Here is a 25,105-nt window from a genome sequence, read left to right as displayed (position 1 = left end):
TATTCAAATATTCAGCTTTTTCTGCATTTTCAGCAACACATTTTTGCAGCTTACAGCATTCACACGCATTTTCAGGAGGAATTTTCTAGTTAAATAGTTTGGGTTGTTTAGAGGTAAAATTCACTGTAAGTCAGGGAAGTTATGTTAACCCTGACTTCTAGACGTTTGACCTTCATTTCAACAACTCAAAGCCCAGCAGGATGCGTTAGATCTCCTGAAGACAGTGAATGCACCACGCTGTTTCCCGTCTGCTGACCTTTGACCTTTGCTGTGCAGCAGCAGGCCCTGAAGATAAGACAATACTTCCTGTGAACCATGAAGAATATCACTCTAGTCTAGTCAATAATTGGCCCTGGCTGTGTTTGAATTAAATCCACAGATCAAGTTTCTTTCACAACTCACGCCTCCCGCTGGTTAGTTAATTTGTTGATCTGTTGTTAATTTGCAGCGCCTGCTGAGCGAGTTTCCTCCAAACACTGAAGCAACACAACACTTCACTTCATATGTGAAAACAAATAAATAAGTCCTTTAGTGTCCCGTTGTGTTTATGTTCAAACACATGTCATGCTGGGCCAGTGTCACCCAGAATCATACTAATAATTACAGATGTTTAAATTAAAACACCACAAAGACTGAAGTTCATTAGGTTTGAATGTATTTGGCCTTGTACTGCAACACATCGGTTTAATGATGTTAAATTACTAGAGTTGGACAGTGTTCAAATCCATCAGCAATGTCAGGGGTGGCCAACCCACGGCTCTTTGCCCAGTTTCATGCGGCTCTTCAGTTCATATCGAATTCTATACTGTATGTGTGAGTGTGGGGGAGAGACACGGACTCCTGACAGTTAAACCTGATATTTAGTAGGTCTGTTAAGTATTGAATGCTGATCATTCTGACGTAATTTGGCCGGTCAAAGTTGTTTGGGCTCGGATAAAATCGCTCCGTTACTTTCGTCCCGTGTTACTTTCGTCCCGTGTTACTTTCGTCCCGTGTTACTTTCGTCCCGTGTTACGTTCGTCCCGTGTTACGTTCGTCCCGTGTTACGTTCGTCCCGGCTCTCCCTACGTGTGTATGTGTGGTGTCAGGTGTCAGTATGAGAGGATGACAGCGCGTCTAATTTTGATGTGGCCCAAGAGCCAATCACAATAATACCTGCGATGCAGTGAACCAATCACCTTTGAGGGGGGGAAAACCTATCGTTGATTAAACACTATCTGACCATGAACTGAGTTTGATCCTAAAATGGCAGAGAAGAAATGCACAGCTAAGCGAAAATATGAAGACGAACATAGGACGTTTTTAGTAGAGTGGGAGAGTTCATATTTTTTTATCGAACGCAATTGTAGCCATTTCGCCTTGTTTTAGATTTTTATTGTGTGAGAGAGAGAGGGGGAGGAAGAAAGTGAAGGAGCACAGAGAAAAGCTGAGAACAAAAGAGAGAAGGAGGGGGGGGGTGCACGCGCATTTGTGACTGTGTGTTTGATGTGGCTCTTTGCAGTAACATAGTAACATGTTTGTCTCTTAACCTCTGACTGGTTGGCCACCCCTGAGCAATGTGGTAAATCAGATAGAAAAGATCAAACTGGAATGATCTTGACCTCAGTTCAACACATAAATGAAGTCAAACAGCAAGAGTGAAGCTGGGCAACCATTGGCTATCAGGGACATATAACATTGTTGACCAATCAGATTCAGACCTTGAGAAACAGACATCAATGCTTTTGTACGTAGGTCTTTTAGGGTGACATTTGAGCTATTTTCTGAACAGATATCTGCAAATAAATGCACATATATATACATTTTTTAAAGATAATAGCTGATATGTTCCTTGATTGCATTTCAGCCGCTGATTTTTGCCTGTTTTTCTCTCCACATGAAACCGTTTACCCTCATTAAACTAGAGCTCGCTCAAACATAATTGATCAAAATGACAAACAGACTACAAGACAGAAACCAGTTTGCGACAAGATCCAACATCTTGTATGCTTTCCTACAGATTATGCATTCATTTTCAGACATTTGTTTATAGAGATCATGGAACTATGTATGTGTTAAACGGTTTTGGATGTAAAAAAGAACTCAAAACACTGAAAGCTGAGACTTTAACGTCACTGTTTCCTTTCAGATTAAGTATTGGGTTTAGAACTAACACGCCAACAACCTCTTGACTGCAGTGAAGTCTCCAATTCTCATGAAAACCCACAGTAACCACACTACAGTTGGACTCCAAATCCCAAGACATTTATTTTTGCCCCGTTACTGTCGGCCAAAAGAAAATGTATGAAACCAAGACGATCCATTTAGATTTGAGTGAAGAGTGCTGCTCTTAAACATGCTTGTCGCAAAGAAAAACAACTCATTAGCCGGTTAAAACCTGATCAGCTCGACTAAACAGCTTCTAAGAATTACATTTATATGGAGTGTGTGTGTGTGTGTGTGTGTGTGTGTGTGTGTGTGTGTGTGTGTGTGTGTGTGTGTGTGTGTGTGTTTAGGGAAGAAGGAAGAGAGGTTCACACATGCAGCCTGGTTTTCTCATAAGGAAGAACAAGACACAAGACTAGCTGACAGGGCAAGGATGGTGTGTGTGTGTGTGTGTGTGTGTGTGTGTGTGTGTGTGTGTGTGTGTGTGTGTGTGTGTGTGTGTGTGTGTGCAGTGACATTTTAAAGTACCAGTTACTGATCTGTTATGAACCCAACACCAGACCACAGACCAGCACTGTTTAACTTGGCATTGCTGTTCAGCGTTATTGAATAATTCCAATGTTTCGTATTTATTTGAGATACTCTCCTCTCTGTGTAATTAGCTATTTTGTGTGTGTGTGTGTGTGCGTGTGTGTGTGTGTGTGTGTGTGCACAAAAGGGGTTTTCCATTTCTTCAGTTTGAGTTTGCCAGGCAGTGAATTGGACACAGTGTTCATCATTTGTTCTCCATTATATCTGCAGGGAGAAACCGAGCAGTTACCGTGAATCATTGTCGGATAAATCAGCTCGGAGCAGCTTCCAGATCCAAAGATCCATGCTGTGTATATATTTTTGCAAACAGTGGGGTTTGTTGAATGTAATTATATGATTCCAAAGGAAATAAATCACCAGGGTCTGTTTGAGTTTGACGGACCGGTTGTCCAAAAGCAATACTTTCTTTCTTTGGGTTATTTTACAGAGAAGGTGGAGAAACGCTCCCAATAATCGCCTGCTGGCTCCTATTAGTGTACAGATTGTTCCACAATATTTGAACTGTTAAAGGTTAGGAAAAGTTAAATAGAGATACATCTACTTTTACTTTTTCACAGCTAACTTAAGGGTTGATCTATGAAGATTAACGTGAATACATTTGATTACATACATTTAAATTCTGCTCCGTTTACATCCATGTTTGCTAGCTAGCATCCCTTATTAGCACCAGTAACTGTGGATAAAGTGACTAACATTGGCAATAATGTGCATCATGTCACCTCTATGTGATGTCCCAGTCTAAATACCCTGCTTCCTATAGCTTCTAACATCTAAATCAACAACTGTTTGCTACCAAAATTGTGTTTCTAGCATGCAGACAAAGTAGGAAAAGCTAACTTGCCTTAACCTAATTTTTAAATGCTAAGTATCCTTTTAAATGAACTAAGATAAGACTTTATTTATCCCTAAGGAAATTGTTGTGCCAGAGTTACAAAAATACAATAAACACGGCAGCATAATAGTAAAACTGTACACTAAAAAGAGCAATTAAATATCTACAGGAAACATAGATGGTCACATGACTAACCTAACATCTCAAATACCACATGGATAAAAAGTTATTCACAGTTCCTGCTTGGTCATACCATTTTGCACTATTTAGTTTCTACAAAAATGGTCTCCAATAGCGTGTAAGAAAAAAAAAAAAAAAAAGAAAATTGTTATTCTGAAAACCGGATGTTCACACTCGACTTCCGGTTTTTGCGAGTAAATATCGTCAACTTTCGGTTAGCATTAGCATGTAGCTAATATTATGTTTAGTGTACGTGAATTTACGGAGAAATGACACGTGGTGTTGCACACTAAACACACTGTCTTTAACCCTCACGTATTGACGCTGCAATACTATTATTAGGGAATGTTTAAATGACCAACAGATATTAGAATATTGTAAAACTAACATCAGAAAACGACAGGACGTGCCTTAGACCCGCCCCCGTCAACGCCGACCAATGGGAGAAGACTTTAGACTTTAACATGTGATGAAAACAGGAAATTGGTCTTTTTACTGATCCCATGCCAACGGAGCGGCATCATGGATGTATAATAAGAACTGGATACAGCGTGGGAGGCGGGGCCGCGTTCATTCCTATGAGAGTTGCTCATTGGCGCATGAAGAAAAAATGGCCCAATTTTTGAGAGAGCGAAACGTCACGAAAGTATTCATATAATCATATAATCTGTTCTTATTGTGCATCCATGGGTAAAGGTTAAACTCATGTAGTACTGAACACGTCACATGAACGTGTCGGGCGGCGCGGTCCCGTGGGTTAGATCCGACGTCTCTTTCCCAATGTTAGTCAACGGGAAAAAGTCTTTCTGGGCTCAGCGACTGATACGGAAGTGTAGTACCGCCGTTTGGCCACAACGAATATTTTCCTCAGAGTCCGGCGCACTTCCTGGGGGCTTGAGCGGCATCCATCGGGGAGAGCCGCCATTTTGCAATTTCATTGTATCATTGTTTAGTTAACTTGTAAATAATCTTCCTGGACTCTTTTCAGCTAATCCTGGGCTCAGGGCTATACAAAAAACTACAAGTGCAACTGAGACACATCTGTGGCTTATGAAATTCAAGGTTGTGTCAATAGAAAAAAGCTATAAGAGGGGAAACCACTCAGATCACGCTGCCTTCATGGAGGTGGAAACACAAATCAGCTCAGGTCCAGATTGCTGACATTGTTCCACTGTAATGTGTTCCTGTTGCCAGTTACTGTACGAGCGTGACTGAAGGAAAAACAATGTTCATGGCTAACTTATGAAGTGCGGCGAAAACAAAATGCAAACCAGACCTTCTGCCTTTCAGGACTGTTTCATAATTCAAATCTAATTCAGAGTATTTTAAAGAAACACAATTGGGTTTTCTAAGTTTTCCAAGTGAGGACAGGGGAATTGTCCACACTTAAAATTACACAAATACAAAAACCCACGCGTAAAACACAATTAGTAAACTACAAATGCAATTTTAAAGTCCCACAGATGTGTATCACTTGATCTGTTCTTGTTAAAACAACAAAGCCTTGCCCAGAATAATAATTAGTAGCACTTAGATGAATTTGTTCCGCACAAAATATATTGTCTCATTAGAATAACACACTTTCAAGCAACTGTTCAATTGTGTTTTCGACTTTTTTAATGTTTTTATTTCCTTTGTCTTGTCTGAAACACAAACCAATCCTTTAAAAACATTGCCTATGAGTGTAGCTATTGTTAAGTACAAATAGTCAATTTTCTTAAAAGCTTCAAATTAGACAAATGTAAAGCATTTCTGTTGACCGTGCCTTTAAAGTAATGCTTATAGAGCGGTGCAGGGATGACGTATTTACCCGGAAGTAAGCTGCATGGGTTCCCCCGATAAAAAAGCAATGGGATTTCTCCATAGGATTTTGGAAAATAGCTCGAAATAAGATCTGTGGAAAACGAACCCGTTTGATAAATGCGCGTTTTGTTCAGCCGGATAATCTCCACACGTCTCTACCCTACTTTTATACTTTTCGAATCATACATCTAATCGCCAGAAGCAAAATGCTAACGTTATGCTATAAACGAACTACAGCAGGGTCGCACGACTTCAACGTCACGCCGACTTACAGTAAGATCCATATTCAAACATACAGATTATAAGTGGTACGAGTTGAAGCGTTTGTTTGAACAGTTTGCAGGAGGCAGGTACTTGCTTTCAAGCAGAACAGGGGCAAACTAACTTAGAGGAGTGTTTACGTGTTCGGTGTAATGACGTACAACGGCCTCGACAACTTCTGTAGTCCTATTCAGCCACTTGGTAACAACCATCGTTTTTCAGACACGTCAACTCTTCAGAAATCACCAGTGGGGTCACTGCTGATGGATTTAATGTCGTAGAACAAAACGTGATCCGTCTCTTCAATGTGTCTCAACCTCAGACCTTATTTCCAGCTATTTTCCTAAATCCTATGGAGAGATCCCATTGGCTCCGAGACCAGGGAACCGGTAGTGGTAACATGGTAACTCACTTCCGGGTTTTAGGGCTGGTCACTGCACCACTCTATTTGTCCGTGTCAATAAAGTGCCCACTGCCAAAAACTGATGTCAGTGTAAATAATTTATTTGGTCTGAATTAAACTTAAATATACATCACTTGCATTTCATGTTTCAGTAGGAGCTTCTTTTTAATCGGTTCTCCATCCCTTCTTCTTGTACGTTCATACTGCTCTACGTGCAAAATGTTACTTTACAATGAGAACGTTACTGTATGTACCACATTTTGTTAATAAAACGTAAGCTTGTAATGAAGTATTTACGGTGTATTGTTGCCAATTTTTGTAACGTAACAGATCTCAATATTTCTTCCAAACGAAAAAGCAGCGGCTGTGATGTTCTCCAGACGCCGTCTCAAATTAAATCTTGGCACCGCGTTCGCACTCCAACACGTGCACATTATGTGGTTCTACACCTACAGTACTCCCCAAAGCCATTAAAATAATAAGAGTGTTTTGATTTCAGCCCGAGTAAAAGGTTAATCCAGAATTGAAGCTCACCTCTCGTGTGAGTCCTGCAGGAATTACAGTATCTGGGGACATCGTGTAATTGGTGGTAATTGTGGAGGCGGTCAGTAATTTTGACACCATTTAAAATGTCTGTTCTTTGTCAAGGTAAAACTCCATTGATATTACCTTCAGACATTTTGTTAACAGAGTTCTCCTGGTAATACTAATGTGTTGTTTGTGTTAAAGTACAGGTTTTATTTTACAAATCTCACAACTGCTGCGCCTCAACAGAGAGACCAGTGAAGAGGAAAATAAACCAATTAGCAAACTCATAACGGAAACCATTCTTCCCACTTGTTTAGTAAATACTTTGGAAGCACATCGAGTCTTTTAAACAGGGACGTGCACAGACATTTGGAGGGGCTATTAATCAAAACTGGAAAAAGGGCCTCCCCGAAAAAAAACATAAGACCAAAACGATTATTACATTAACTAATTTGAACAGTAATTCACATCATCATCTCATAACAAAATAAGCTAAGGCGACTACTTGCATACGGTGAGTTGATTTTTAAAATGAAAACCAGGGACATGTTTTGTTTTACGGTCCATATCTCATTAAAATATCTAATGTTAGCAACCATTAAAAGAAGAAATGGGGACAATTCTGTTTTAATGTAGTTTGACCTGCTGTGCAGACATACTGATAAAATAGGGCTTCTAACTAATTACTCACCAATGAATGAAACCAGTTCAATACGCATTATTCTTATCATTCTTTATGAGCGCAGAAACGGTAAGGTATCTAATTACTTATTTATTTATTTAGTATTCCATAACTTAATAACAGAGATGGTCAAATTAAAGTGGTAGAGACATGGCAGAAATCCCAGAAACTCCAGCGCTTATTGCCTAAAATAACTTTGTTAACAGAGTTCTCCTGGTAATACTAATGTGTTGTTTGTGTTAAAGTACATGTTTGGTTTTGTTTTACAACCCTCACAACTGCTGCGCCTCAACAGAGAGACCAGTGAAGAAGAAAAATAAAACCAATTAGCAAACATCTCGGAAACCATTCTTCCCACTTGTTTAGTAAAAACTTTGGAAGCACATTGTGTCCTTTAAATGAGTTGTGAAGTTTAATTTATTCCGTGAAGTAGCTGCCAAAGCGGCAGTGGGTGATTCATCATTAATATCACATCATAAAAAGCTCCTAAACCTTTGAACCCCAGGCTGTTCATCTCGGTTTCCTTTACAAGCTTACAAGCAAATAGCCACAACATGTCTTCGTTAAATTTAATAGTATAAACTATATTGAAGAGATTAGGCTTCAAGGAAATGGGATTAGGTTGTGTTGGGCATTTTATTTTAAATAAATAGCATGTTTTTATTCATTATTTTAGGTTATTGCCTGTTATTTTCAACGTTTTGGAGGCAAAATATAATGATGACGTTATGATATATTGTTAAGCAAGAGTTTAGTGGAATAATATTAGACTGTTAATTAAGACAATGTGGGGTTTTTCTTCATTCAAATCTTAAACTACCTACCTAGGTTTGAATGTGTGATTGATTTGCTAAAAACCTCCCTTCGCTAAGAAAAGAAGCAGCAGCTGTGTTTCTCTGGACCGACGCCATCAGCTTGTGTTTAGCTTCACAGCGTCACTCAGCTAACGATGTGTGTGTGTGTGTGTGTGTGTGTGTGTGTGTGTGTGCGTGCGTGCGTGCGTGTGCCTGTGTGTCTGTGTGCGTGCGTGCCTGTGTGCCTGTGTGTCTGTGTGCGTGTGTGCGTGCGTGCGTGTGTGCGTGTGCGTGTGTGCGTGCGTGCGTGCGTGTGTGCGTGCGTGCCTGTGTGCCTGTGTGTCTGTGCGCGTGTGTGTGTGTGCGTGCGTGCGTGCCTGTGTGTCTGTGTGCGTGTGTGTGTGTGCGTGTGTGTGTGCGTGCGTGCGCCTGTGCGCGTGCGTGCCTGTGTGCCTGTGTGTCTGTGTGCGTGTGTGTGTGTGCGTGTGTGCGTGCCTGTGTGCCTGTGTGTCTGTGTGTGTGCGTGTGTGTGTGTGTGCGTGCCTGTGTGTGTGTGTGTGTGTGTGAATTAATTGAGAGAAGCATCTGCAAGTATTTCACCTCTTCGCGTAAAAGGCTGCAATCATGCTTTTGGTTTTAGGATCAAAGCAGATGTTGTTGTGAATAAATCCAGATTTAGCAACACAAACCAGCAGCCATAGCTCTTCTGCTTGTTTCCTCTTAATGCTAATGCTAAGCTACATCATTAATGATCTTCAGGTGATGCCGTTTAAGTTAACGGGGTCAGACAGAGAGGGGGTGACATCCTGCGCCTCCGTAGCAAATTACCTCATAAATTCCTCCTCTAAAAGCAGCGGTAGGGGGCCGCGGAAATTCCTGCGCAGAGACCCACCCCGAAGAGTTTCTGCTGTGGTTTCTCTCAATTTACTACGGCACTACAAGAGCGGATACAGGCAGCAGCCACAACACAAATCAGAGCATTACATTCAGAGCAGTGGTGTTAATAAAACTCAGAACACAAGAGGGTTACTTTGTTAAATGACAGTGGGGCATTCGATGCTTGGATGTCACTTTCACGGGTCGAATTTTGACTTTTAAAAAACAGTTTTTTACAGTTTTCAGAGACATTTAAGTAGATCATGATGGACCAGACAAATCAAAATGCCAAAACAATCTGTATCTGGATTAAAGCAGTGTTATATAATTATGAATTATCGCTTTGAGTTTTATTTTGGGCTCATTAAGGGGCCAATTTAAAATACCAGATAACAGTGATCATTCTTATACACTTGGTCAAACATTAACTACTTACACTGTGGACTTTAATGTAAAAGCCATATTTTAACTTCTGTCAAATCATTGATAACTGGAATAAACAGCATCTTATCTTGACTATTTCTATATGAAAATGAACATGTTCAACATTTCTCCAAATGGGCCAGTGTTATTTCCAGCTGTTGTACTTATATGTAATTCAATATGTAGAATTAGTCGTTAAAAATAACATTACATTCAATATTGGATTTCATAAGACAATTTTTTTTAATCTTTTTTGCAATCAAAAGAAAGACAATGGAAATGTTTAAACAGCAAAGGTTTCTCCCTTCTGAATTAAGGATATCATTAGATGCACGCATACTGTATATTATAAGACATACTGTAGAAGGCCACATATCATTTTATACTGCATGGTAAATTATAAAACGGACAAGCCAAATCAAGCAATCTGATTGGTTCTTAGCCGTGATATACTGAGCGTATACCACGGGTAGAATTGTAAGTTACTTTTCACAACAAGTCAGTATCCCTCCGCGTCTGAGAAAAATGAAGGATAAACGTTTACAGACAAAAAATGCAACAATTGTCGCCCTCCCTCCAATTTATTTGTCCTCTAATGCCTCTCATCTTCCCTAAATAAAGAAACCCATGTGACTGCGAGGGTTCAGGAGGGACAGTGATGTTCACATGGAGCGTTCTTATTCACATTCAGTTTGTATTAAGTGTGGATTAACGTAATGTCTTGCTGATGTTGGAGCGGAATCAGCAGAAACCAGAACAATGAAACCGACGCAGCTCTTTGACCACGCTCAGTCACTAAAAGGGAACTGTAACTTCTCACAGTAAAACAACTCGGACAGATCGTGTCGTAAGAAAACACAAATCGATACCAGGACGAGGAGATGAAATGACGAAAAAGAAAAGTCCATAAAGATTCTGTTCGAGTCGTGCATATTCCCTCGTGATGTGCTGGACAAAGGGACAGTGTGTGCGGTTCCATTTCCCTGCAGAGGAGATAAGAATGTGTGTAATTTAAGCATACTATGTGCATGTGTGCGTGTCCTCTCCGCTGCATGGACAGTGTGTAGATACATGCACGATAACATCGGACTAATAATGAAACAAGGAGAGACTGTGTGTGGCATGAGGAGGGAGATGTGTTTACATGTGAGAGATGACTGTTATATATATTTAATTTGAGTATTTAAGGAAGGTACTGTCATTACTGTTTGGGAATTCATTAATGCAGCGTTGGATTTCACTCTGGTAGAAGGATGTGTAATTTTCAGTTAGCCTACGGACTTTATTAAAAACCTTATGTTTAAAACTAAATCATTGTATATGTTGAGAAGAAGGAGAAGCACAGCAAGGAGGAGGTTTTCCAATCAAAAGATGTCTTTATTTGGTGCTAAAATGCATATACTTGTGCAGATTTTGTATAGTTTAGGTTTAGGAAAACAAAACGTTATACGGGTTTTTTATTTTCCAAATTTAGGGATGATTTACAGTTTTAATATGCACTCATGACAGTTAATGTAGACCCATATGTATACTAGGGATGCCAGCGATTATTCGATTTTTCGAATATTCGTTACAGTCTCCATAATCGAAAATTATTTTTAAAATTCGATTTTATTTATATATATTTTTATTATTATTTATGTTTTTCTTTTTTTTCCTGGCTTAGTTTCAACCAAAATATAGACTAATGCTAATAATAGTAATAATATTAATAATTGTAAATGGCCATTGGTCACACCACCAGTTTGTTTTACTGTAAACTTGGAGGAAGCCAGCAGCGCAGGCTGCGCAGAGTGCAGACTGCTGCTGCAGCCTGCACTCTGCGCAGCCTGCTACACACCGACCCCGAAATGAACATAAACTTGAGATGCAAGTAAAAAAAACGATGGTAATTAAACACAACCAGCTCTCCAGAAACAGTGCAGAAGAAGTCCTGTCTACTCTCAATTCAGGACCCAGACTGACTCCTCTGATAAATGGGGGCTTTGCTCAGACTGAAGACTTTATCTACTTTTTCTCTGACCGCTGTGTTTTCATAGCAGTGTTAACAAAAGACCTATTGGTTTTCATAACCTGCCCCCCCAAATACAGCACCACCCTTCCTGACACGGACGACCCCGCCACCTCCACTCTGCCCTTATCTCCACATCAGCATTCTCCTTTAAACTGCACACACACACACACATCCATCATACGCTGCCTCACACCCTTCATATTAAGTGCTGTCGCTCTTTTCACGTCTCCTGTATTATAACCCAGCATTCTCTCTGTTTTCCTAAGAGCCAGCCAGGAAATTAGTTTCATAAAGCTGCAGAGCATACACACACACACAGAACACCCAAAACATCCTGAAGAGACTAAGTGGGGCCAGACAAGCGCTCAACCTGACACACACACATTTCTTTTCAGGAGAACAATACTACTGTTCAAACCCTGCGCCCCACACTACCGGCCATTGGAAATAGGAATTTGAGAATCAGTGGGAGTGGTGCGATCAGAATACCTTGCAGGGCACCTAAACAATGCAGTTATTCCTGCAATAAAGCAACAAACACTATTAAAACTTTGATAAGGTCTTTAAAACGGAACCTCTTGGCACACACGGGGTTTGTGACAGGAAGCTGAGGGAAACTACCCGTGGAGAATGAAAGAAAAGGAAAAGCCGTGGAAGTCGGAGTCGCTGCCGTTTCACACACATCTGAAGCTCCAGGACGCCGGGCGGGCATTGAGTTTTCTTTGTAGCCAAACGATGGTTCTACAATTTCTTTGTTCATCCGTGACGTCATTGGGCCCAAAATGACTTTTTCCCATTAGGCGCTTTCACACCAAGTACTTTGCCGTACTTAGTTCATCAGAACTCTTTAGTTCTGATGAACTAAAGAGCAGATCGCGTTCACACCGGAATAAGTCCCTGGGGGTGGATTAGGCAAATGAAGCCGCTGACGTCACTTCTTCTTCTTCTTCTGCTTTGGGTTTACTGGCAGGCCGCAAACAACTTCACGGCGTATACTGCCACCCGAAGTCCCCGGCTGGAAGTCCCCTGAGTTGGGGAAGGCTTCAGTAGAAGCTGCTGGGACTCCCAGCAGCTTCTACTGAAGCCTTCCGAGTAAATCGCCAGAACACCGACACCTCCTCATCTCCACCGCTCCCATGTTTTCTTTTGTGTTGCCATAAGTTAGTCTCTCTCCGTTGGAGCGCTGGGCTAATGCTAATGCTAATAATGCTAATGCGAGCAAATAAAATGGCGGTTTCACAAAACGTTTTGGGAGTTTTACGGGGCGTGGTTTGCAATCCGCCCAGCCAATCAGAACTGGGAACCTTTTGTCTCCCATGAAAGTACCTGCTCTCTAGCAGGGACTGAAAAGGGGGTGGAAAGGTTCTCATGAACTAAATTCTAGTTCCGGATTTCTTTGGTGTGAACGCTACATTTCTGAACTATATCGGAGCTATACTGGGAAAAGTACTCCGGTGTGAAAGCGCCTATTGACTTACATTGGGAAAGAGACATCTGTAAATCAGAAGATACATTTTGTTCAGCCAAACAAACACTTGAATAGCCCTTATTTTCCTCTTTATTCTGGATATGTATGTGAGACTTGAGACAGGCCATTTCGGCTTTATGTCGACTGAGTAACTATGATACGAATGAATGAGGCTTTGTGTCCTATTTTCCTCTTTAAACATCTATTTGTCCCAATGCCACAACCAATTATTTTAAAAGGGAGATACCCAAAAGTTAGTTGCATGCCATCATCCACTGAACAGCAGAAAGAAAACATTCCCTAAGAAAACAAGTATATTTCCATTAACAGGATGCTTTCTAGTTAAATGAAAACACTACATTATTAATGTACAATCTATGTATGAGTCAATTAACTTATCATGCATTGAAGGAAAGTCAATATTAGATTCATATTAGCCTTGTAACCAAAACACAACTTCAAATAAGTCTCAATGTTGCCTTAGAAAATGCCATATGTTGTGTTGTTTTGCAGCATTAAACGTACACATATTAATATTGGTTTAGGCCTGAAACATTAGTCTTAAAAAGAGGAATTGAACAGGTAAGGTTCTTCCTTTGATGCTGTTTTATGTGTCTCTGTATCGTATTTAGCTTTGCATGAAATCAGTACGATTGGAACATGGGAAAAACCTTCAGGCTATTAAACGGCTTCAAATGCTCTCACTAGGGTGCATCAGATCCATCATTTTAACCGTCTGTTAAAAGTCACAAACAGTGAAAGAAAACATCAAATGAGATGGATGATGCAAAGTTTTGGCGTAAAGATATGTTTGAGCGCACTGGACTGAAGTTAACCAGCCATACGGGCTCTATACATCCATGAAAAGTAAAATAATCCTTCATCAAATATCAACTGGACTGCGGGTTACTGACACACATCTGCAGAGAGTTTTTAAAAAGACGCCCAGACTGGGAATGGGATCAGTGTGTGTGGAGCATGTTAAATGTATGTAGCATGGCATTGGGTATGAAAATAAACTTGACTGGAGGTTACTGCGATAGCAATCTGAGCGAAGTAATGGGAAAGCTTGAGGAAATATGAGAAATATGTAAAGCACAGAAACGACTACAGTGTAGACTTTCAGACGTTTTGTAACACATCAAGTGAGATTAAAACTCTTGTCAATAAGTTGATGGACAGTTATTATGGTATGAATGTGGGGTGTGTTCATAAAAATGAAAGCATGTGGAAAGCGTTCTGTGAGTGACAGACGTGACCAATCCTGCTACAAATAAAGTTGTTTTTATAACTGTATTTTAGGGTTCGTTCGTCAAAACAGTTCAACAGTGTTTGGACTGAGATGCAAAACAGTTGGAAGTTGTTATCTGAGTAGCGAGTTGGCCAATACTGTATTAGATGTGGTTTGAAATAGGATTACTGCCTGGTCGCACCATTCTGAGGAACGTTCAAAATGCCTACAGCGGTGTTTTGATTTACATTCGATATATTTTCGCAGAATAAGGCGGTTTTTCGCAGTGAGATTAGTAAAAAATCCCAGAGAGCGCCAAGGCTGTATCATCAAATAAAAAATAACAAGTGCATCCACCCACAGATTTGGATCCCCTTCACATTTATATGGGTTTTTTTCATAGCCCTCGCAACACCCTTTAACTACATTTCCAATAAATTCGGGCCAGTAGTTTTCCGTTATCGTGAAAACAGACAAACCACACAACAAAATTAAGTGTAAACATAACCTTCTTGTCAGATCTTACAACTACTTTAAGTAAAAAAACATGTAACAACTTAAAAAAGGCCTGCACACCTACAATAAATCAAACATGTGATTTAAATTATTACAGCTAATTAAACCTTCCCACTTCCCTGACCTTTTCCTGACTCAGAGTGCAAAATAAAATACTTTTATCGTTCTTATTGGAGTCTGGATGACCTCACATTATTTCAAGCATAGCTCTCTGTTAACTAGGGGAGATATAATTAGTCATAAAAACTGAAAAACACCTTAAAAGAAAATCCAAACAACCACCTCCAATTACTTATATAGCTGAGTACGCATCAGACCATTACAAATATTCAACAAGCCAGACCAAACAGGAAAGAGACACATTAACTTAACTTAATTGACAATGCACTCATAAGAAAGTGTGCATGGATGCATTTTAAAGTTTATTACGGCATTGTGGGCAATGTTCTTTCACCTCATTCAAAAATATCGCTGAATTGACTCTAACACTCGTACAAATGTACTATGTTTTGTAAAGTGTAAATTCTGTGGTCTTTGGACTGGATTGCATTACACTGCACAGATGTTTCTCTTTCTGCTGTGCGATGTATGTTTTATATTTGGCGTATGTCTCGGGCAAACACTCAGGGAGACCTTTTTAAATTATATTATACGAGATAACAAGAGTAAGCTAATCTAATTATTCTATTGTGCAGCTATATCTGCCTCTTCTGTTTAGTGATAACAAAATGAAAGAGTAAAAACACATAATTTGCATACCAGACGTCTCCAGGATCTTGGCTCGCTGTAGAAGTTTTCTGCAAACCTCTCTTGGTCCACATGTGTTGGGCTGTAATCATCCATTTATTTTGGTAGGCGCTGCAGAACACTGTACGCCAAAACAACCAGACACAAACACAGTTTCTTCCCACAGGCCATTGCTTTGATGAACATATAGCTGTAGTTAAATACTCTATCAATAAAATAGATTTTGTTACATGTACATTTCCGTTTCAAATATAAACCTAAGCTGCTGTGTGTACTGTACATAGACTACTGTGCATAAAGCAACCAGTGATTCATTGTTTATTCATTCCAGCATATTCACGCTTTGCACTACTATTGACAATGACAAAAACACACTTATTTACATTGTAGGCTATGTTGCATAATAGGTGAATGTTTGTGTTTACTTCTGTCCAGCTTTGTGGTCCTTACTATAGAATTAAGTCTCATTTCATTTTATGTATAAATAACCTGCATTGAAAGCAACAAAATGAGTAAGAACCAATCCTTAAGGGGGCTAATAGCATACATGCTATCATCTTATCATCTTAAAAACACGAAATTCAATGTTTAAAATGTTCAAACTAGCCTTGCAAATTGCTTTGAAAAGTTGCCTCTTTTAAAACACTTTTTGTTCCAAGCATTGCTTACTAATGGATTGAAATACTCTCACAACAAAACAAAAACCTGCATGATAGCACTGTTTTTAGCTCGCCGTTAGCAAGTGGCTACCGTTAGCTACCGTTAGCCACACTGACAGTAGCTGCTGTAGCATTAGCTTGTTTACACAGCGTTTTTAGCTTAGCTTTGTAAATATGTTTCTGTATTTGGTTGCAGTTCAAAACGTCCTAGTATGAAATAGTTTTGAGACCAACAAAAACGTTTTATTACATTTAATATGTCCGTGTTTACCCTAAAAATCACAAGTTGCTTACCAGGTAGTGTAGCTGCAGCTAGTTAAGTGCACCTGAGGCAGTGGGTGTTGGGGCTGTTAATCAACCTTAATTGGTTACCAGACGTGTCCAATTTGTCACCCTGCTCCTCACCTGTCACCTATAGTCTACTTCAGGGACAGAAAATGTAACTTAAGATTTAGTATTTCACGTACACGTACACAGTATCTTACATTAAATCTGTTTCATTCTCTAGTTTTAAATGACTATGTTTAAAACTGAAAAAAATACTTATCTTTAAAACAGAAATAACTGATTATTAGTCCTAATCCACAGACATGATACAACCTGTAAAAAAACATATGCAACAACTACTAATTTGCAAGTATAAGGACATTGCAGATAGTACCTTGGTATTCAACTGTATTCATGAAATAAAAAAAGTAGCTTGGGTGAAGTTCAGAATAAAAATAATAGCTTTAAGCTACAGTAACAATAAATCAAATGTACAAATGACCTATCATACTGGAATTGCACAACATTGCATGAATAGCAAGTCATCTGAAGTTAAGTATTAGCTATTTAAATGGGTTTGGCTGATGGTAGACAAACACGTACAATATAAGATTAAAGCTTGTGTGAAATAATGGATACGTTGAGTGTGTTCTGCTCCATGAGGTTACAAAAAGTGTTGGTTTTGTGCCGATTATAGCAGATCATTGACGTAAAACAGCTTGGTTGCACTCCTTGTCTTCAGTGTCAGTGGTGGAAAATTACAAGACGCTATCTAGCAGTGGAACATGTTGAATGGAAACCAATCTGAGTGCAACCATCATTTTATTATGTGATGGATTGTGGAAGTCAGTGATACGCTTGAAACCAAGAAGGCATGAATAGAGTCGCTTGATTCTTAGGAGCCCAATATGTGACTTTAGGGTGAACCCGGTTAAACCAAAACCACCAGAGAAAATACAAAATGATGTATCACTTATATATATTTCGATTACTTTCAGAGTATGCGTTGGCCCTGTAGAAGTTTTCTTTCCAAATCCCACTTTCTCTGGATTCAATCTTACCCTAAACACCTCTTTAAACATTTGAGTTTGATCCTCACTGCCTTGCGGACTCATAAAAGAAGCAGAGCTGCTCGTGTCACCCCATCAGAGGCTGCATTTGAGGTCTCAATAAGAAATGACGTTCCCTTTTCCGGTTGTATAATATGATTAACTACCAGCAGATGCCGAACAGGCTGAAAACCCTGCAGTATATCGCTGAAAGAAACTAATTTAGTGCACAAATATCAATGAATATAGTTTTTCAGCAGCAGAACCTGAGGTCAAGGTGGTGCTGGAGCTGTGAATTTGCTCATAATTCTAGGGTTTAAAGAAGTTTCACAATACCAGGAGAGCATAAATACGTAATTTAAGTGCCATTACTTGGCCACACATCTTAAAGCTGTCTAATTAGTATTTCATAACAACACTGGATCAAATGACAAAATAAAGTGAGTGAAAATGGCTGCTTTTAGGGCCAAAGCAAATGGACTACAGTTCACCTTCACACTTAAGAGTTTAGTGTCTTTTAGCTTGTTGTTTTGGTTTTATAGCCCATGTCTTTTACTGTTTTGGTTCACATTAACAGCTCTCATCAATCTAGTTTTCAGACAAATACACTCTGATTGGCACACTGCCTCTCCAGCACCAAAGTTAGCAAATACCTCGTAAAGATTGTGGAACATTTAGCAGCCAAAACAATTTAAATATGCTTCCTTTGATAGTGAATTTTGATTGATCATGCGGTAAAACACGGCGTCAGATCAATGCTAAAGCATGCTCCAACACGTTCGCCTTAACCTCTTTATAAGGGGATAATAAGTCATTGTTATGTTACGAGCTTGAGCTAAATGAAGCATGTTTGTTGAGGTTAACTGAACATGGAAGTGATTTGAAAGAAAATCCCCAAAAATGTGTTGACAAGAGAAAGAACTAAATGTACCATATCAAACTATTTGCGTAACGCACAATATCATTTCAGCCACAATCTAAAATGTCAAATCAAAACCATTCATTTGTACTGACTTCTAAAAACCAAATCAGTGCACCAAGAGGGCGCCTAGAAATGTTTCTTATTGTTGGTTGTTTGGTAAACATGTATATAATTCTCAGTGTCATTATTCTGTTACATGAGAGGTGGCAGAAGCTGTGGGAACTTCCATCTTTATAACCCCAGGTGAGGCCAAGAGATCAGACATGCATCACTGGGAAGAGGATCGCATTACATTCCTTGCAAACACTCACAAACACAAGCTGAGCCGGGTCCTAAATATTTGTCCAGCCCTCAGGTAAATTCCACACACACACGTCATCCTTTTGCATGCAGCCATAGATATAGAAAGCACGGAGAAAGATAGGGCAAGAGGAGAGACTTGACTCTTTTTTGTGGTGTAGGATGACACCTTGAATTGGTCCATTACCACATTTGAATGCTTTGTAATGAGCACTGAATCTGTGGCACGCCTGGGAACTGAATGATTGATATGAGAGAGAAACATATGAGGTAACATATCTCAACAAATAAGGAACACCAGAGAGGAAATAAGGGATTAAATATAGACATTGACAGTATGAGGAAGTACAAAAGTGTGTGTTCGAGGTGTGAGAATGCAAACGCCACGAGCAGGTGGGAAACTGGAGCCTCATGTGAAGACTCAGCGGCAGGAACTGAGCTCAGCAATACACTGAGTCATTACTGAACAGCTACAATGCACTCACATTCCCCAAAAGTCCAGCCAAACACACACACACACACACACACACACAGACAGATGTCATCCACCCACACACACACACACTTCCTCTCCATCTTCTCCACTCGGTTCTCTTGACTTCTCACAGAGATTAAGTGGCCAGAAACGAGCGCTGACTCGCTGTCAGAGACGCTTAGTCAGGAGTGACAGCGTGACATCTCTAACCTGAGGGTCTGCAACACACACACACACACACACACACACACACACACACACACACACACACACACACACACACACACACACACACACACACACACACACACACACACACACTCTTTGTGATAACAACAGCAGAATGTTGATGAAGTATTACAGACCATAACAGCTAGATACCCCCAGTGAGAATAAAATCACTGCCCCTTTCATTTTCTCCACTTATTTCCCTTGCTGACACACACACACACACACACACACACACACACACACACACACACACACACACACACACACACACACACACACACACACACACACACACACACACACACACACACACACACACACACACCTTGAATGTCCAGATGCTTATAATGATATGTTTCTCTGGCCGGATGAGGTTGATCCTCATAAATCTACCACTTGAAATCTCAGAGATTACTAGGTTTATTTAGTCATACAATTTTCTATTTTATTCTTAGAAAATCTGATTTGAAACTAGCCATTCTCTGACTGCGTGCATAGGCATTCTTTAAGGCAAGGAAATAGGCATGTTTATTAAAAATGACCAACTGTTAGCTTGTTTCGCCTTAAAACTACTTTTCTTTTTACTAGTAACCAATACCTCACCAGATCAGAATAGTCAGTTTGGGTGTTTTCAGAGGCCTTAAAAGGTAAATCCTTCCAGTATTTTACAGAAAAACAGACAGGATTCTTCTGTTCTTCCTCTTTTGATGCTCCAGATTTTTCCATTTTTTTCTTACGACTGCTTTGGGGCGTCCCAACCCCCTTCAACATTTCCTCAAAACTGGCTGCACCGTCTCCTAACTGACATTGTATTTGTCAGGAAGATTCAAGACAAAAGCTGCAACGTTTTATGTGTGAAATGTTGATTCATGAGTTTCCATCTTGTCGATAAGAAGTAAGGGAAACATTTCCAGATAAAACTACAAAAAAAAAGGCTAAAATAAAGTCTTAGGTGAAGTATGAAAAGGGTTCTTACATCTAAGCCTTGAAGTACTAACTCATTTTGATTGTTTGGTGTTTAGAATAATTAAATCCCAGATGATTTTATGGTAATTACATGAGTTTTTCTACAGAGTAAATGACCTGTACGTGGCTACTATTTACTCTGGTTTGGAGCAAACTGAAGTTAAACATCAGTGGGCAAATGTTTTGAAACAGATCAACGCGCAACATTGAAAGGATTATCTCGCTGGTAATATAATGAATCACAAAGAAGGCTGAGACCAATTCAGACTTTTTTCAACTGTGAAACAGATGTTTTAATAAAGACATCAGCAAAAGCTGGCACGCGCTGAGCAAAAACAAAGTCAACGAGGACACCATGGAGAAAAACTTTCATCATCATGTTACAATTGATTTTACGCAGTCTAATGCAATCAATCGGGCTCGTTTCAGACATGACATCTTCTCAGAAGTGCTGGATCACCCTGGTGACTCCGCTGCAACGAGCCAAATGCAATTATGAATCAGAAAATAGAATCAATCCATTTGAAATGGAAAAACGAAAGAAATACTACTCATTGGGATGAAAGGATGTTCGGATTTCAATGTTGGCCACTTGGGGGCAGCAGAAACAAGCTTTGCAAATACTTGGCTATGTACGCCTCCGTTTGACAGAAAACAACATTTGGAGTCAGTGATGAATGTAGGTCCAATATTTTCTCTCCTTCTTGGTCTCCTCCACCAGCTCCTGTGGATAAAACCCTGGCTCTTTTGTTGCTAAATGCTTTAATGTTGACCCGCTAACTTTATCCGTCTGTGGTTTGGCGATGGGAAGGAGGCGGATAATGGAGATTTGCTCTGGAAACAGCTGCCTTCTACGTCTCAAAACAACGTTGATGAGAGCAAAACAACAGTGTTTCCTTACTGGGACAATCAAGTATATCGTATAGTATCGCGTTGAGAGTGAAACACAAAGAGGACATTTCTATAAATCTAATATTGTGATTATGTCGGCATTATGATTCAGATTTGCTCGAAATGTGTAATGGTTCTTCCTCAGACCGAGCGACATCCTGCCTCCAAGTGTTATGAAAACCAGGTTGTTTCCCTGTTATCCTCCAGACAAACAAAGCAACCAAAAATCTCCTTGGCGGAGGTATTCAACATGCCGAATGTTTGCCATGTGCTCCCAGCCCATCGGGTCATGCTTTTCTAAAAATGTGTTTCAGATGAAAACGTTATGAATAAATTAGATTGCAAAACTCTGGACTGTTTTTACAAGCAGCAAAGAGCCGCTTCCAGGTGTGACGGAGTGAAAACTCAGTGAGTCAATACAGAACCGAGTCTGAAACTTTATGAGTACCAGGATGAGAATAAAAGAGCGTGAGGCCCAGACTGGTCGTGGTATAAATAGTCCAGAATAATATTATGCTGCTTATGAACGAGGCAGAGGAATGCAGCGTGATATAACGTCTGAACAATCAGAAGCCGCGTTATAAGCAAAACAATAAATTTCAAGATAACAGTTTTCATTTGTATAATCAACTCTGAATCCAGTATTTAAATCAGCTTAATGAATTTAAATGTGTTTAAATGACTGTTTAATGTTAAGTTTTGGGTTTTTAGCAAATGTATGGCTATCATTAAGAATAGTATTATTATTTATTAGGATCCCCATTAGCACTAGCATTAGCATAGGCTAATCTTCCTGGGAAAAAAAGCCAATTTTAAAGAAGGAACATTCAAATAAGTTCATTCATCTTACTCTATTTTCTATCTGATAACAATAAATACAATTAAAAAAATAGATAAGTACTTTGTTTGAATCCGAGTTTGCCAAAAAATTAAATAATTCACAGGACAAAAGATAACAGTAGTTTCATTTTTATAATCAATCAGAGATTATTATGGACAATTAAATATGTTAAAATTACTCGTTTAATGTTTAGTTTTGGGGTTTTTACCTATTTTTCTATCCAATGACAATAATAATAACAATAAAAGAGAGGAGATTAAACTCCGAGTTTGGCAAAAAAACTAGTCAAAATTCACACGACAAAGAAACACGGACACATTTAAGTCAGTGAAATAATTTAGTGGGACAAACAATTGAACATATACATAAATTAACATGTGTCATGATTCTCTCATTGTGTATTTTGTAGCCCTTCCACAGGAGCCTGACACACTTACACACTTCCTTCAATAAGGCATGACATGGTTTTTCAGCATGTGTTTAATTTGTTATATATATATATATTTGAATATTACTGCCATGTTGCCATTCGGAGTCTGCATGGCAACACAACACTGCATAGTTCTGTATAAAGAAAATACAAAATAAAAAGTATTCATTTGTGGAGCGAGTTCCCAGGCTGTCATGAAGTCTTTATGGAGTGTAAAGTGTGTGTATTAGATCCTCTTCTCACACTCCTGTATGCATCACCCCCCGAGGCTACAGGAAGGAGGGGAGGGAAGGAGGGAAGGAGGGGAGGAACGGGGTGAGTTCATGCATCCATCAGCCCAGTTTGGAGCTCTCTGTCTGGGCTCGCAGGGCAGCACGGAGCGCCACAAAAGACTCCCAGATGATCTCCCCCCACTCCCTTTTAATGTGTATTCTGTTAATGTGTAGTAGATAAGATAATGACATGGGGGTTGTTTTGCTTCTTGGACTCACATTTCTTTTGGAAAAGGGAGAAATAAAGAATGTGAAAAGTCAAATAAAGGAGCAGATGTGATGTGATCCATTCGTGTTCTCCCGTGTGTCTGCACTGCATCCTTCTGAACGAGCGATGGATGGATGAGTCATTGTTTCTGAGCGGTTTGTTTCAGTTTTCCAGCGGTGCAGTGTCTTTGGGAAAAGCCCCAAAAAACAACATCCATTGTTCTCTAGTCGCCGGTGCAAATGGAGCTCGACTTGCTTGGCTTTCTGTGAAGCTTTCTGACGGCTGAAGAGGTCAAAAAAAAGGTGCGTTTCGTTTTTCCAAGCTGGTGTTTTTTTTATCTTCCCCGCTGCTCTACAGAGGAGGGTCAGTTGAAGAGGATGGAGTCGGGGTCTCTGTTGGCGATGTGCGCCATGTGTTTCAGAATGTCTTTCTTAGTGATGATTCCCAGCAGCCTCCTGGTGACAGAGAGAACAGAACGTCAGGGAAAAGCAGATTACTTCATATCATACTTTGTCCGCTTCGTCACAGAAAGTCAGTGAGCGGACAGAAAGCAGAGACATCGAGCCGAGGTCTGGTCTGCAGGATTTTGTGTTTGCTTTACAAATCAAGGCATACATTACGTTACATTACATGATACTTGTTAGACGCTATTATCCAATGACTTACATACTCGGTACTGTGGACACTCCACACTGGAGCAATTTGGGGTGAAGGGTCTTGCCCAGGGACACAACCAGGGCCGTTTCTAGCTTTTTGGGGGCCCTATGCAAGATGCTGTTTGGGGGCCCTATGCAAGATGCTGTTTGGGGGCCCTAGTCTTTACAGTTTTTTTAACTACAAAGCTTGGCTGTCTACAATAAATACAGCTAATTGTAATTCTCCCCAAATATATTGAGGCTGAACCTGAACTTTCAGCTTGGGGGCCCTATGCCCTGCATAGTCCGCCTATAGGAAGAAACGTCCCTGGACACAACGACATGCTGACTGCAGTGGGGTTTGAACCTGTGCCCCCCTGATCTGAACACCAACGCACTAGTCCCACTGCGCCACAGCCTCCCTATATCATATCCTGACATAGGACTTTTCCATTCAAATGACAAATAATACTATGGTAAAATAAAGTTAAAAAACCAACAAAAAACAGTTACAAGTTACAAATAAATAAGATAATTATAAAAAATAAATTAATAATAGTAAAGTAAATAAAAGCATTGTACACAAGGAGTGACATCTTTAGCACGATCGGTTACACGGGGACATTTTCCATAATGTTCTTTTGAAACTCAATGAAGTTAAAACAACCCTTTTCAACTAGCTAGACCTCCAGGTATCTTTTAACACCGTTCCACCTTTTAGTCATTAGGAGACTTGCCGTCATCTTTTCCATTGTGTAGCCCTGTTTGAGTCTGAGGTTTTACGTTTGTCCACTTCTGGCCTGAGGTTTTGACACAGTTTTTATTACCGTCCCAGAGGGGGCACGCAGCGGGGGATGAGAGCTACACGCTAACACAAAGTGAACAAAGGAGAGGAGGGGACGCTGAAGACAATTAGTGTCATTGTTAGCTAATGAATGTTTCCATGCTGACCAACGGCAACATGACAACGTTTTCATTGGTGTTTGTACTCCACTACTTCCCACCTCTGAACACGATCATGTTCACACTGGGAACTCCATAAAAAAAGCTGAAAACAAAAACATAATTGGCAACAGGTCATTAAATAAAATGTATCCAGATTTCGACAGTGAACATGTGTGTTTATTTAATAGTGCGTGAAAAGAGACACTATGTCAACTTTGACGGATGATATAAAACGTTCTTATTAATCATCCATAAAACACGCTGTGAGGTTTTACTGCTACAAGCTAACCAGGGGTGTTTCTCAATGTCGAGTACGCTTGCTTGGTAGCACATGTCTGCCGAGCATCTTGCTTCAGAAGCGAGGCAAGAATACTTCCTGGCATTCGGAAAACGAAGAGTGGAACAGGCTAGCAGGTGTGCGTCATATGAGAGGCCCCGCCTTACATCTTCCGCCACAGATTTTGGGGAAATTGGTCCGTGCGCAAAGCATTGTGGGGATTTTAAGACCGCGGACTCTACA

At 40.0% G+C, this 25,105-nt stretch overlaps 1 protein-coding gene across 1 annotated transcript; it reads right to left on the bottom strand.

Annotated features, from left to right (window-relative positions):
* Positions 1 to 22,207: 22,207 nt before the first annotated feature.
* LOC117494601 (H(+)/Cl(-) exchange transporter 5-like) lies at positions 22,208 to 23,461 on the bottom strand (the record flags this gene model as incomplete). The annotated part of the gene is given in 1 exon segment (XM_034145531.1): positions 22,208 to 23,461. A coding segment is annotated over 1 exon segment (92 nt), but the record flags the coding sequence as incomplete, so codon positions are not given.
* Between the last annotated feature and the right edge of the window lie 1,644 nt (positions 23,462 to 25,105).

The sequence above is a fragment of the Trematomus bernacchii genome, unplaced genomic scaffold, assembly GCF_902827165.1.
Source record: "Trematomus bernacchii unplaced genomic scaffold, fTreBer1.1, whole genome shotgun sequence".
In the NCBI taxonomy this organism is placed as follows: domain Eukaryota; kingdom Metazoa; phylum Chordata; class Actinopteri; order Perciformes; family Nototheniidae; genus Trematomus; species Trematomus bernacchii.
Note: the sequence above shows the minus strand (reverse complement) of the source record. Positions and strands in the feature narration are given on the sequence as shown.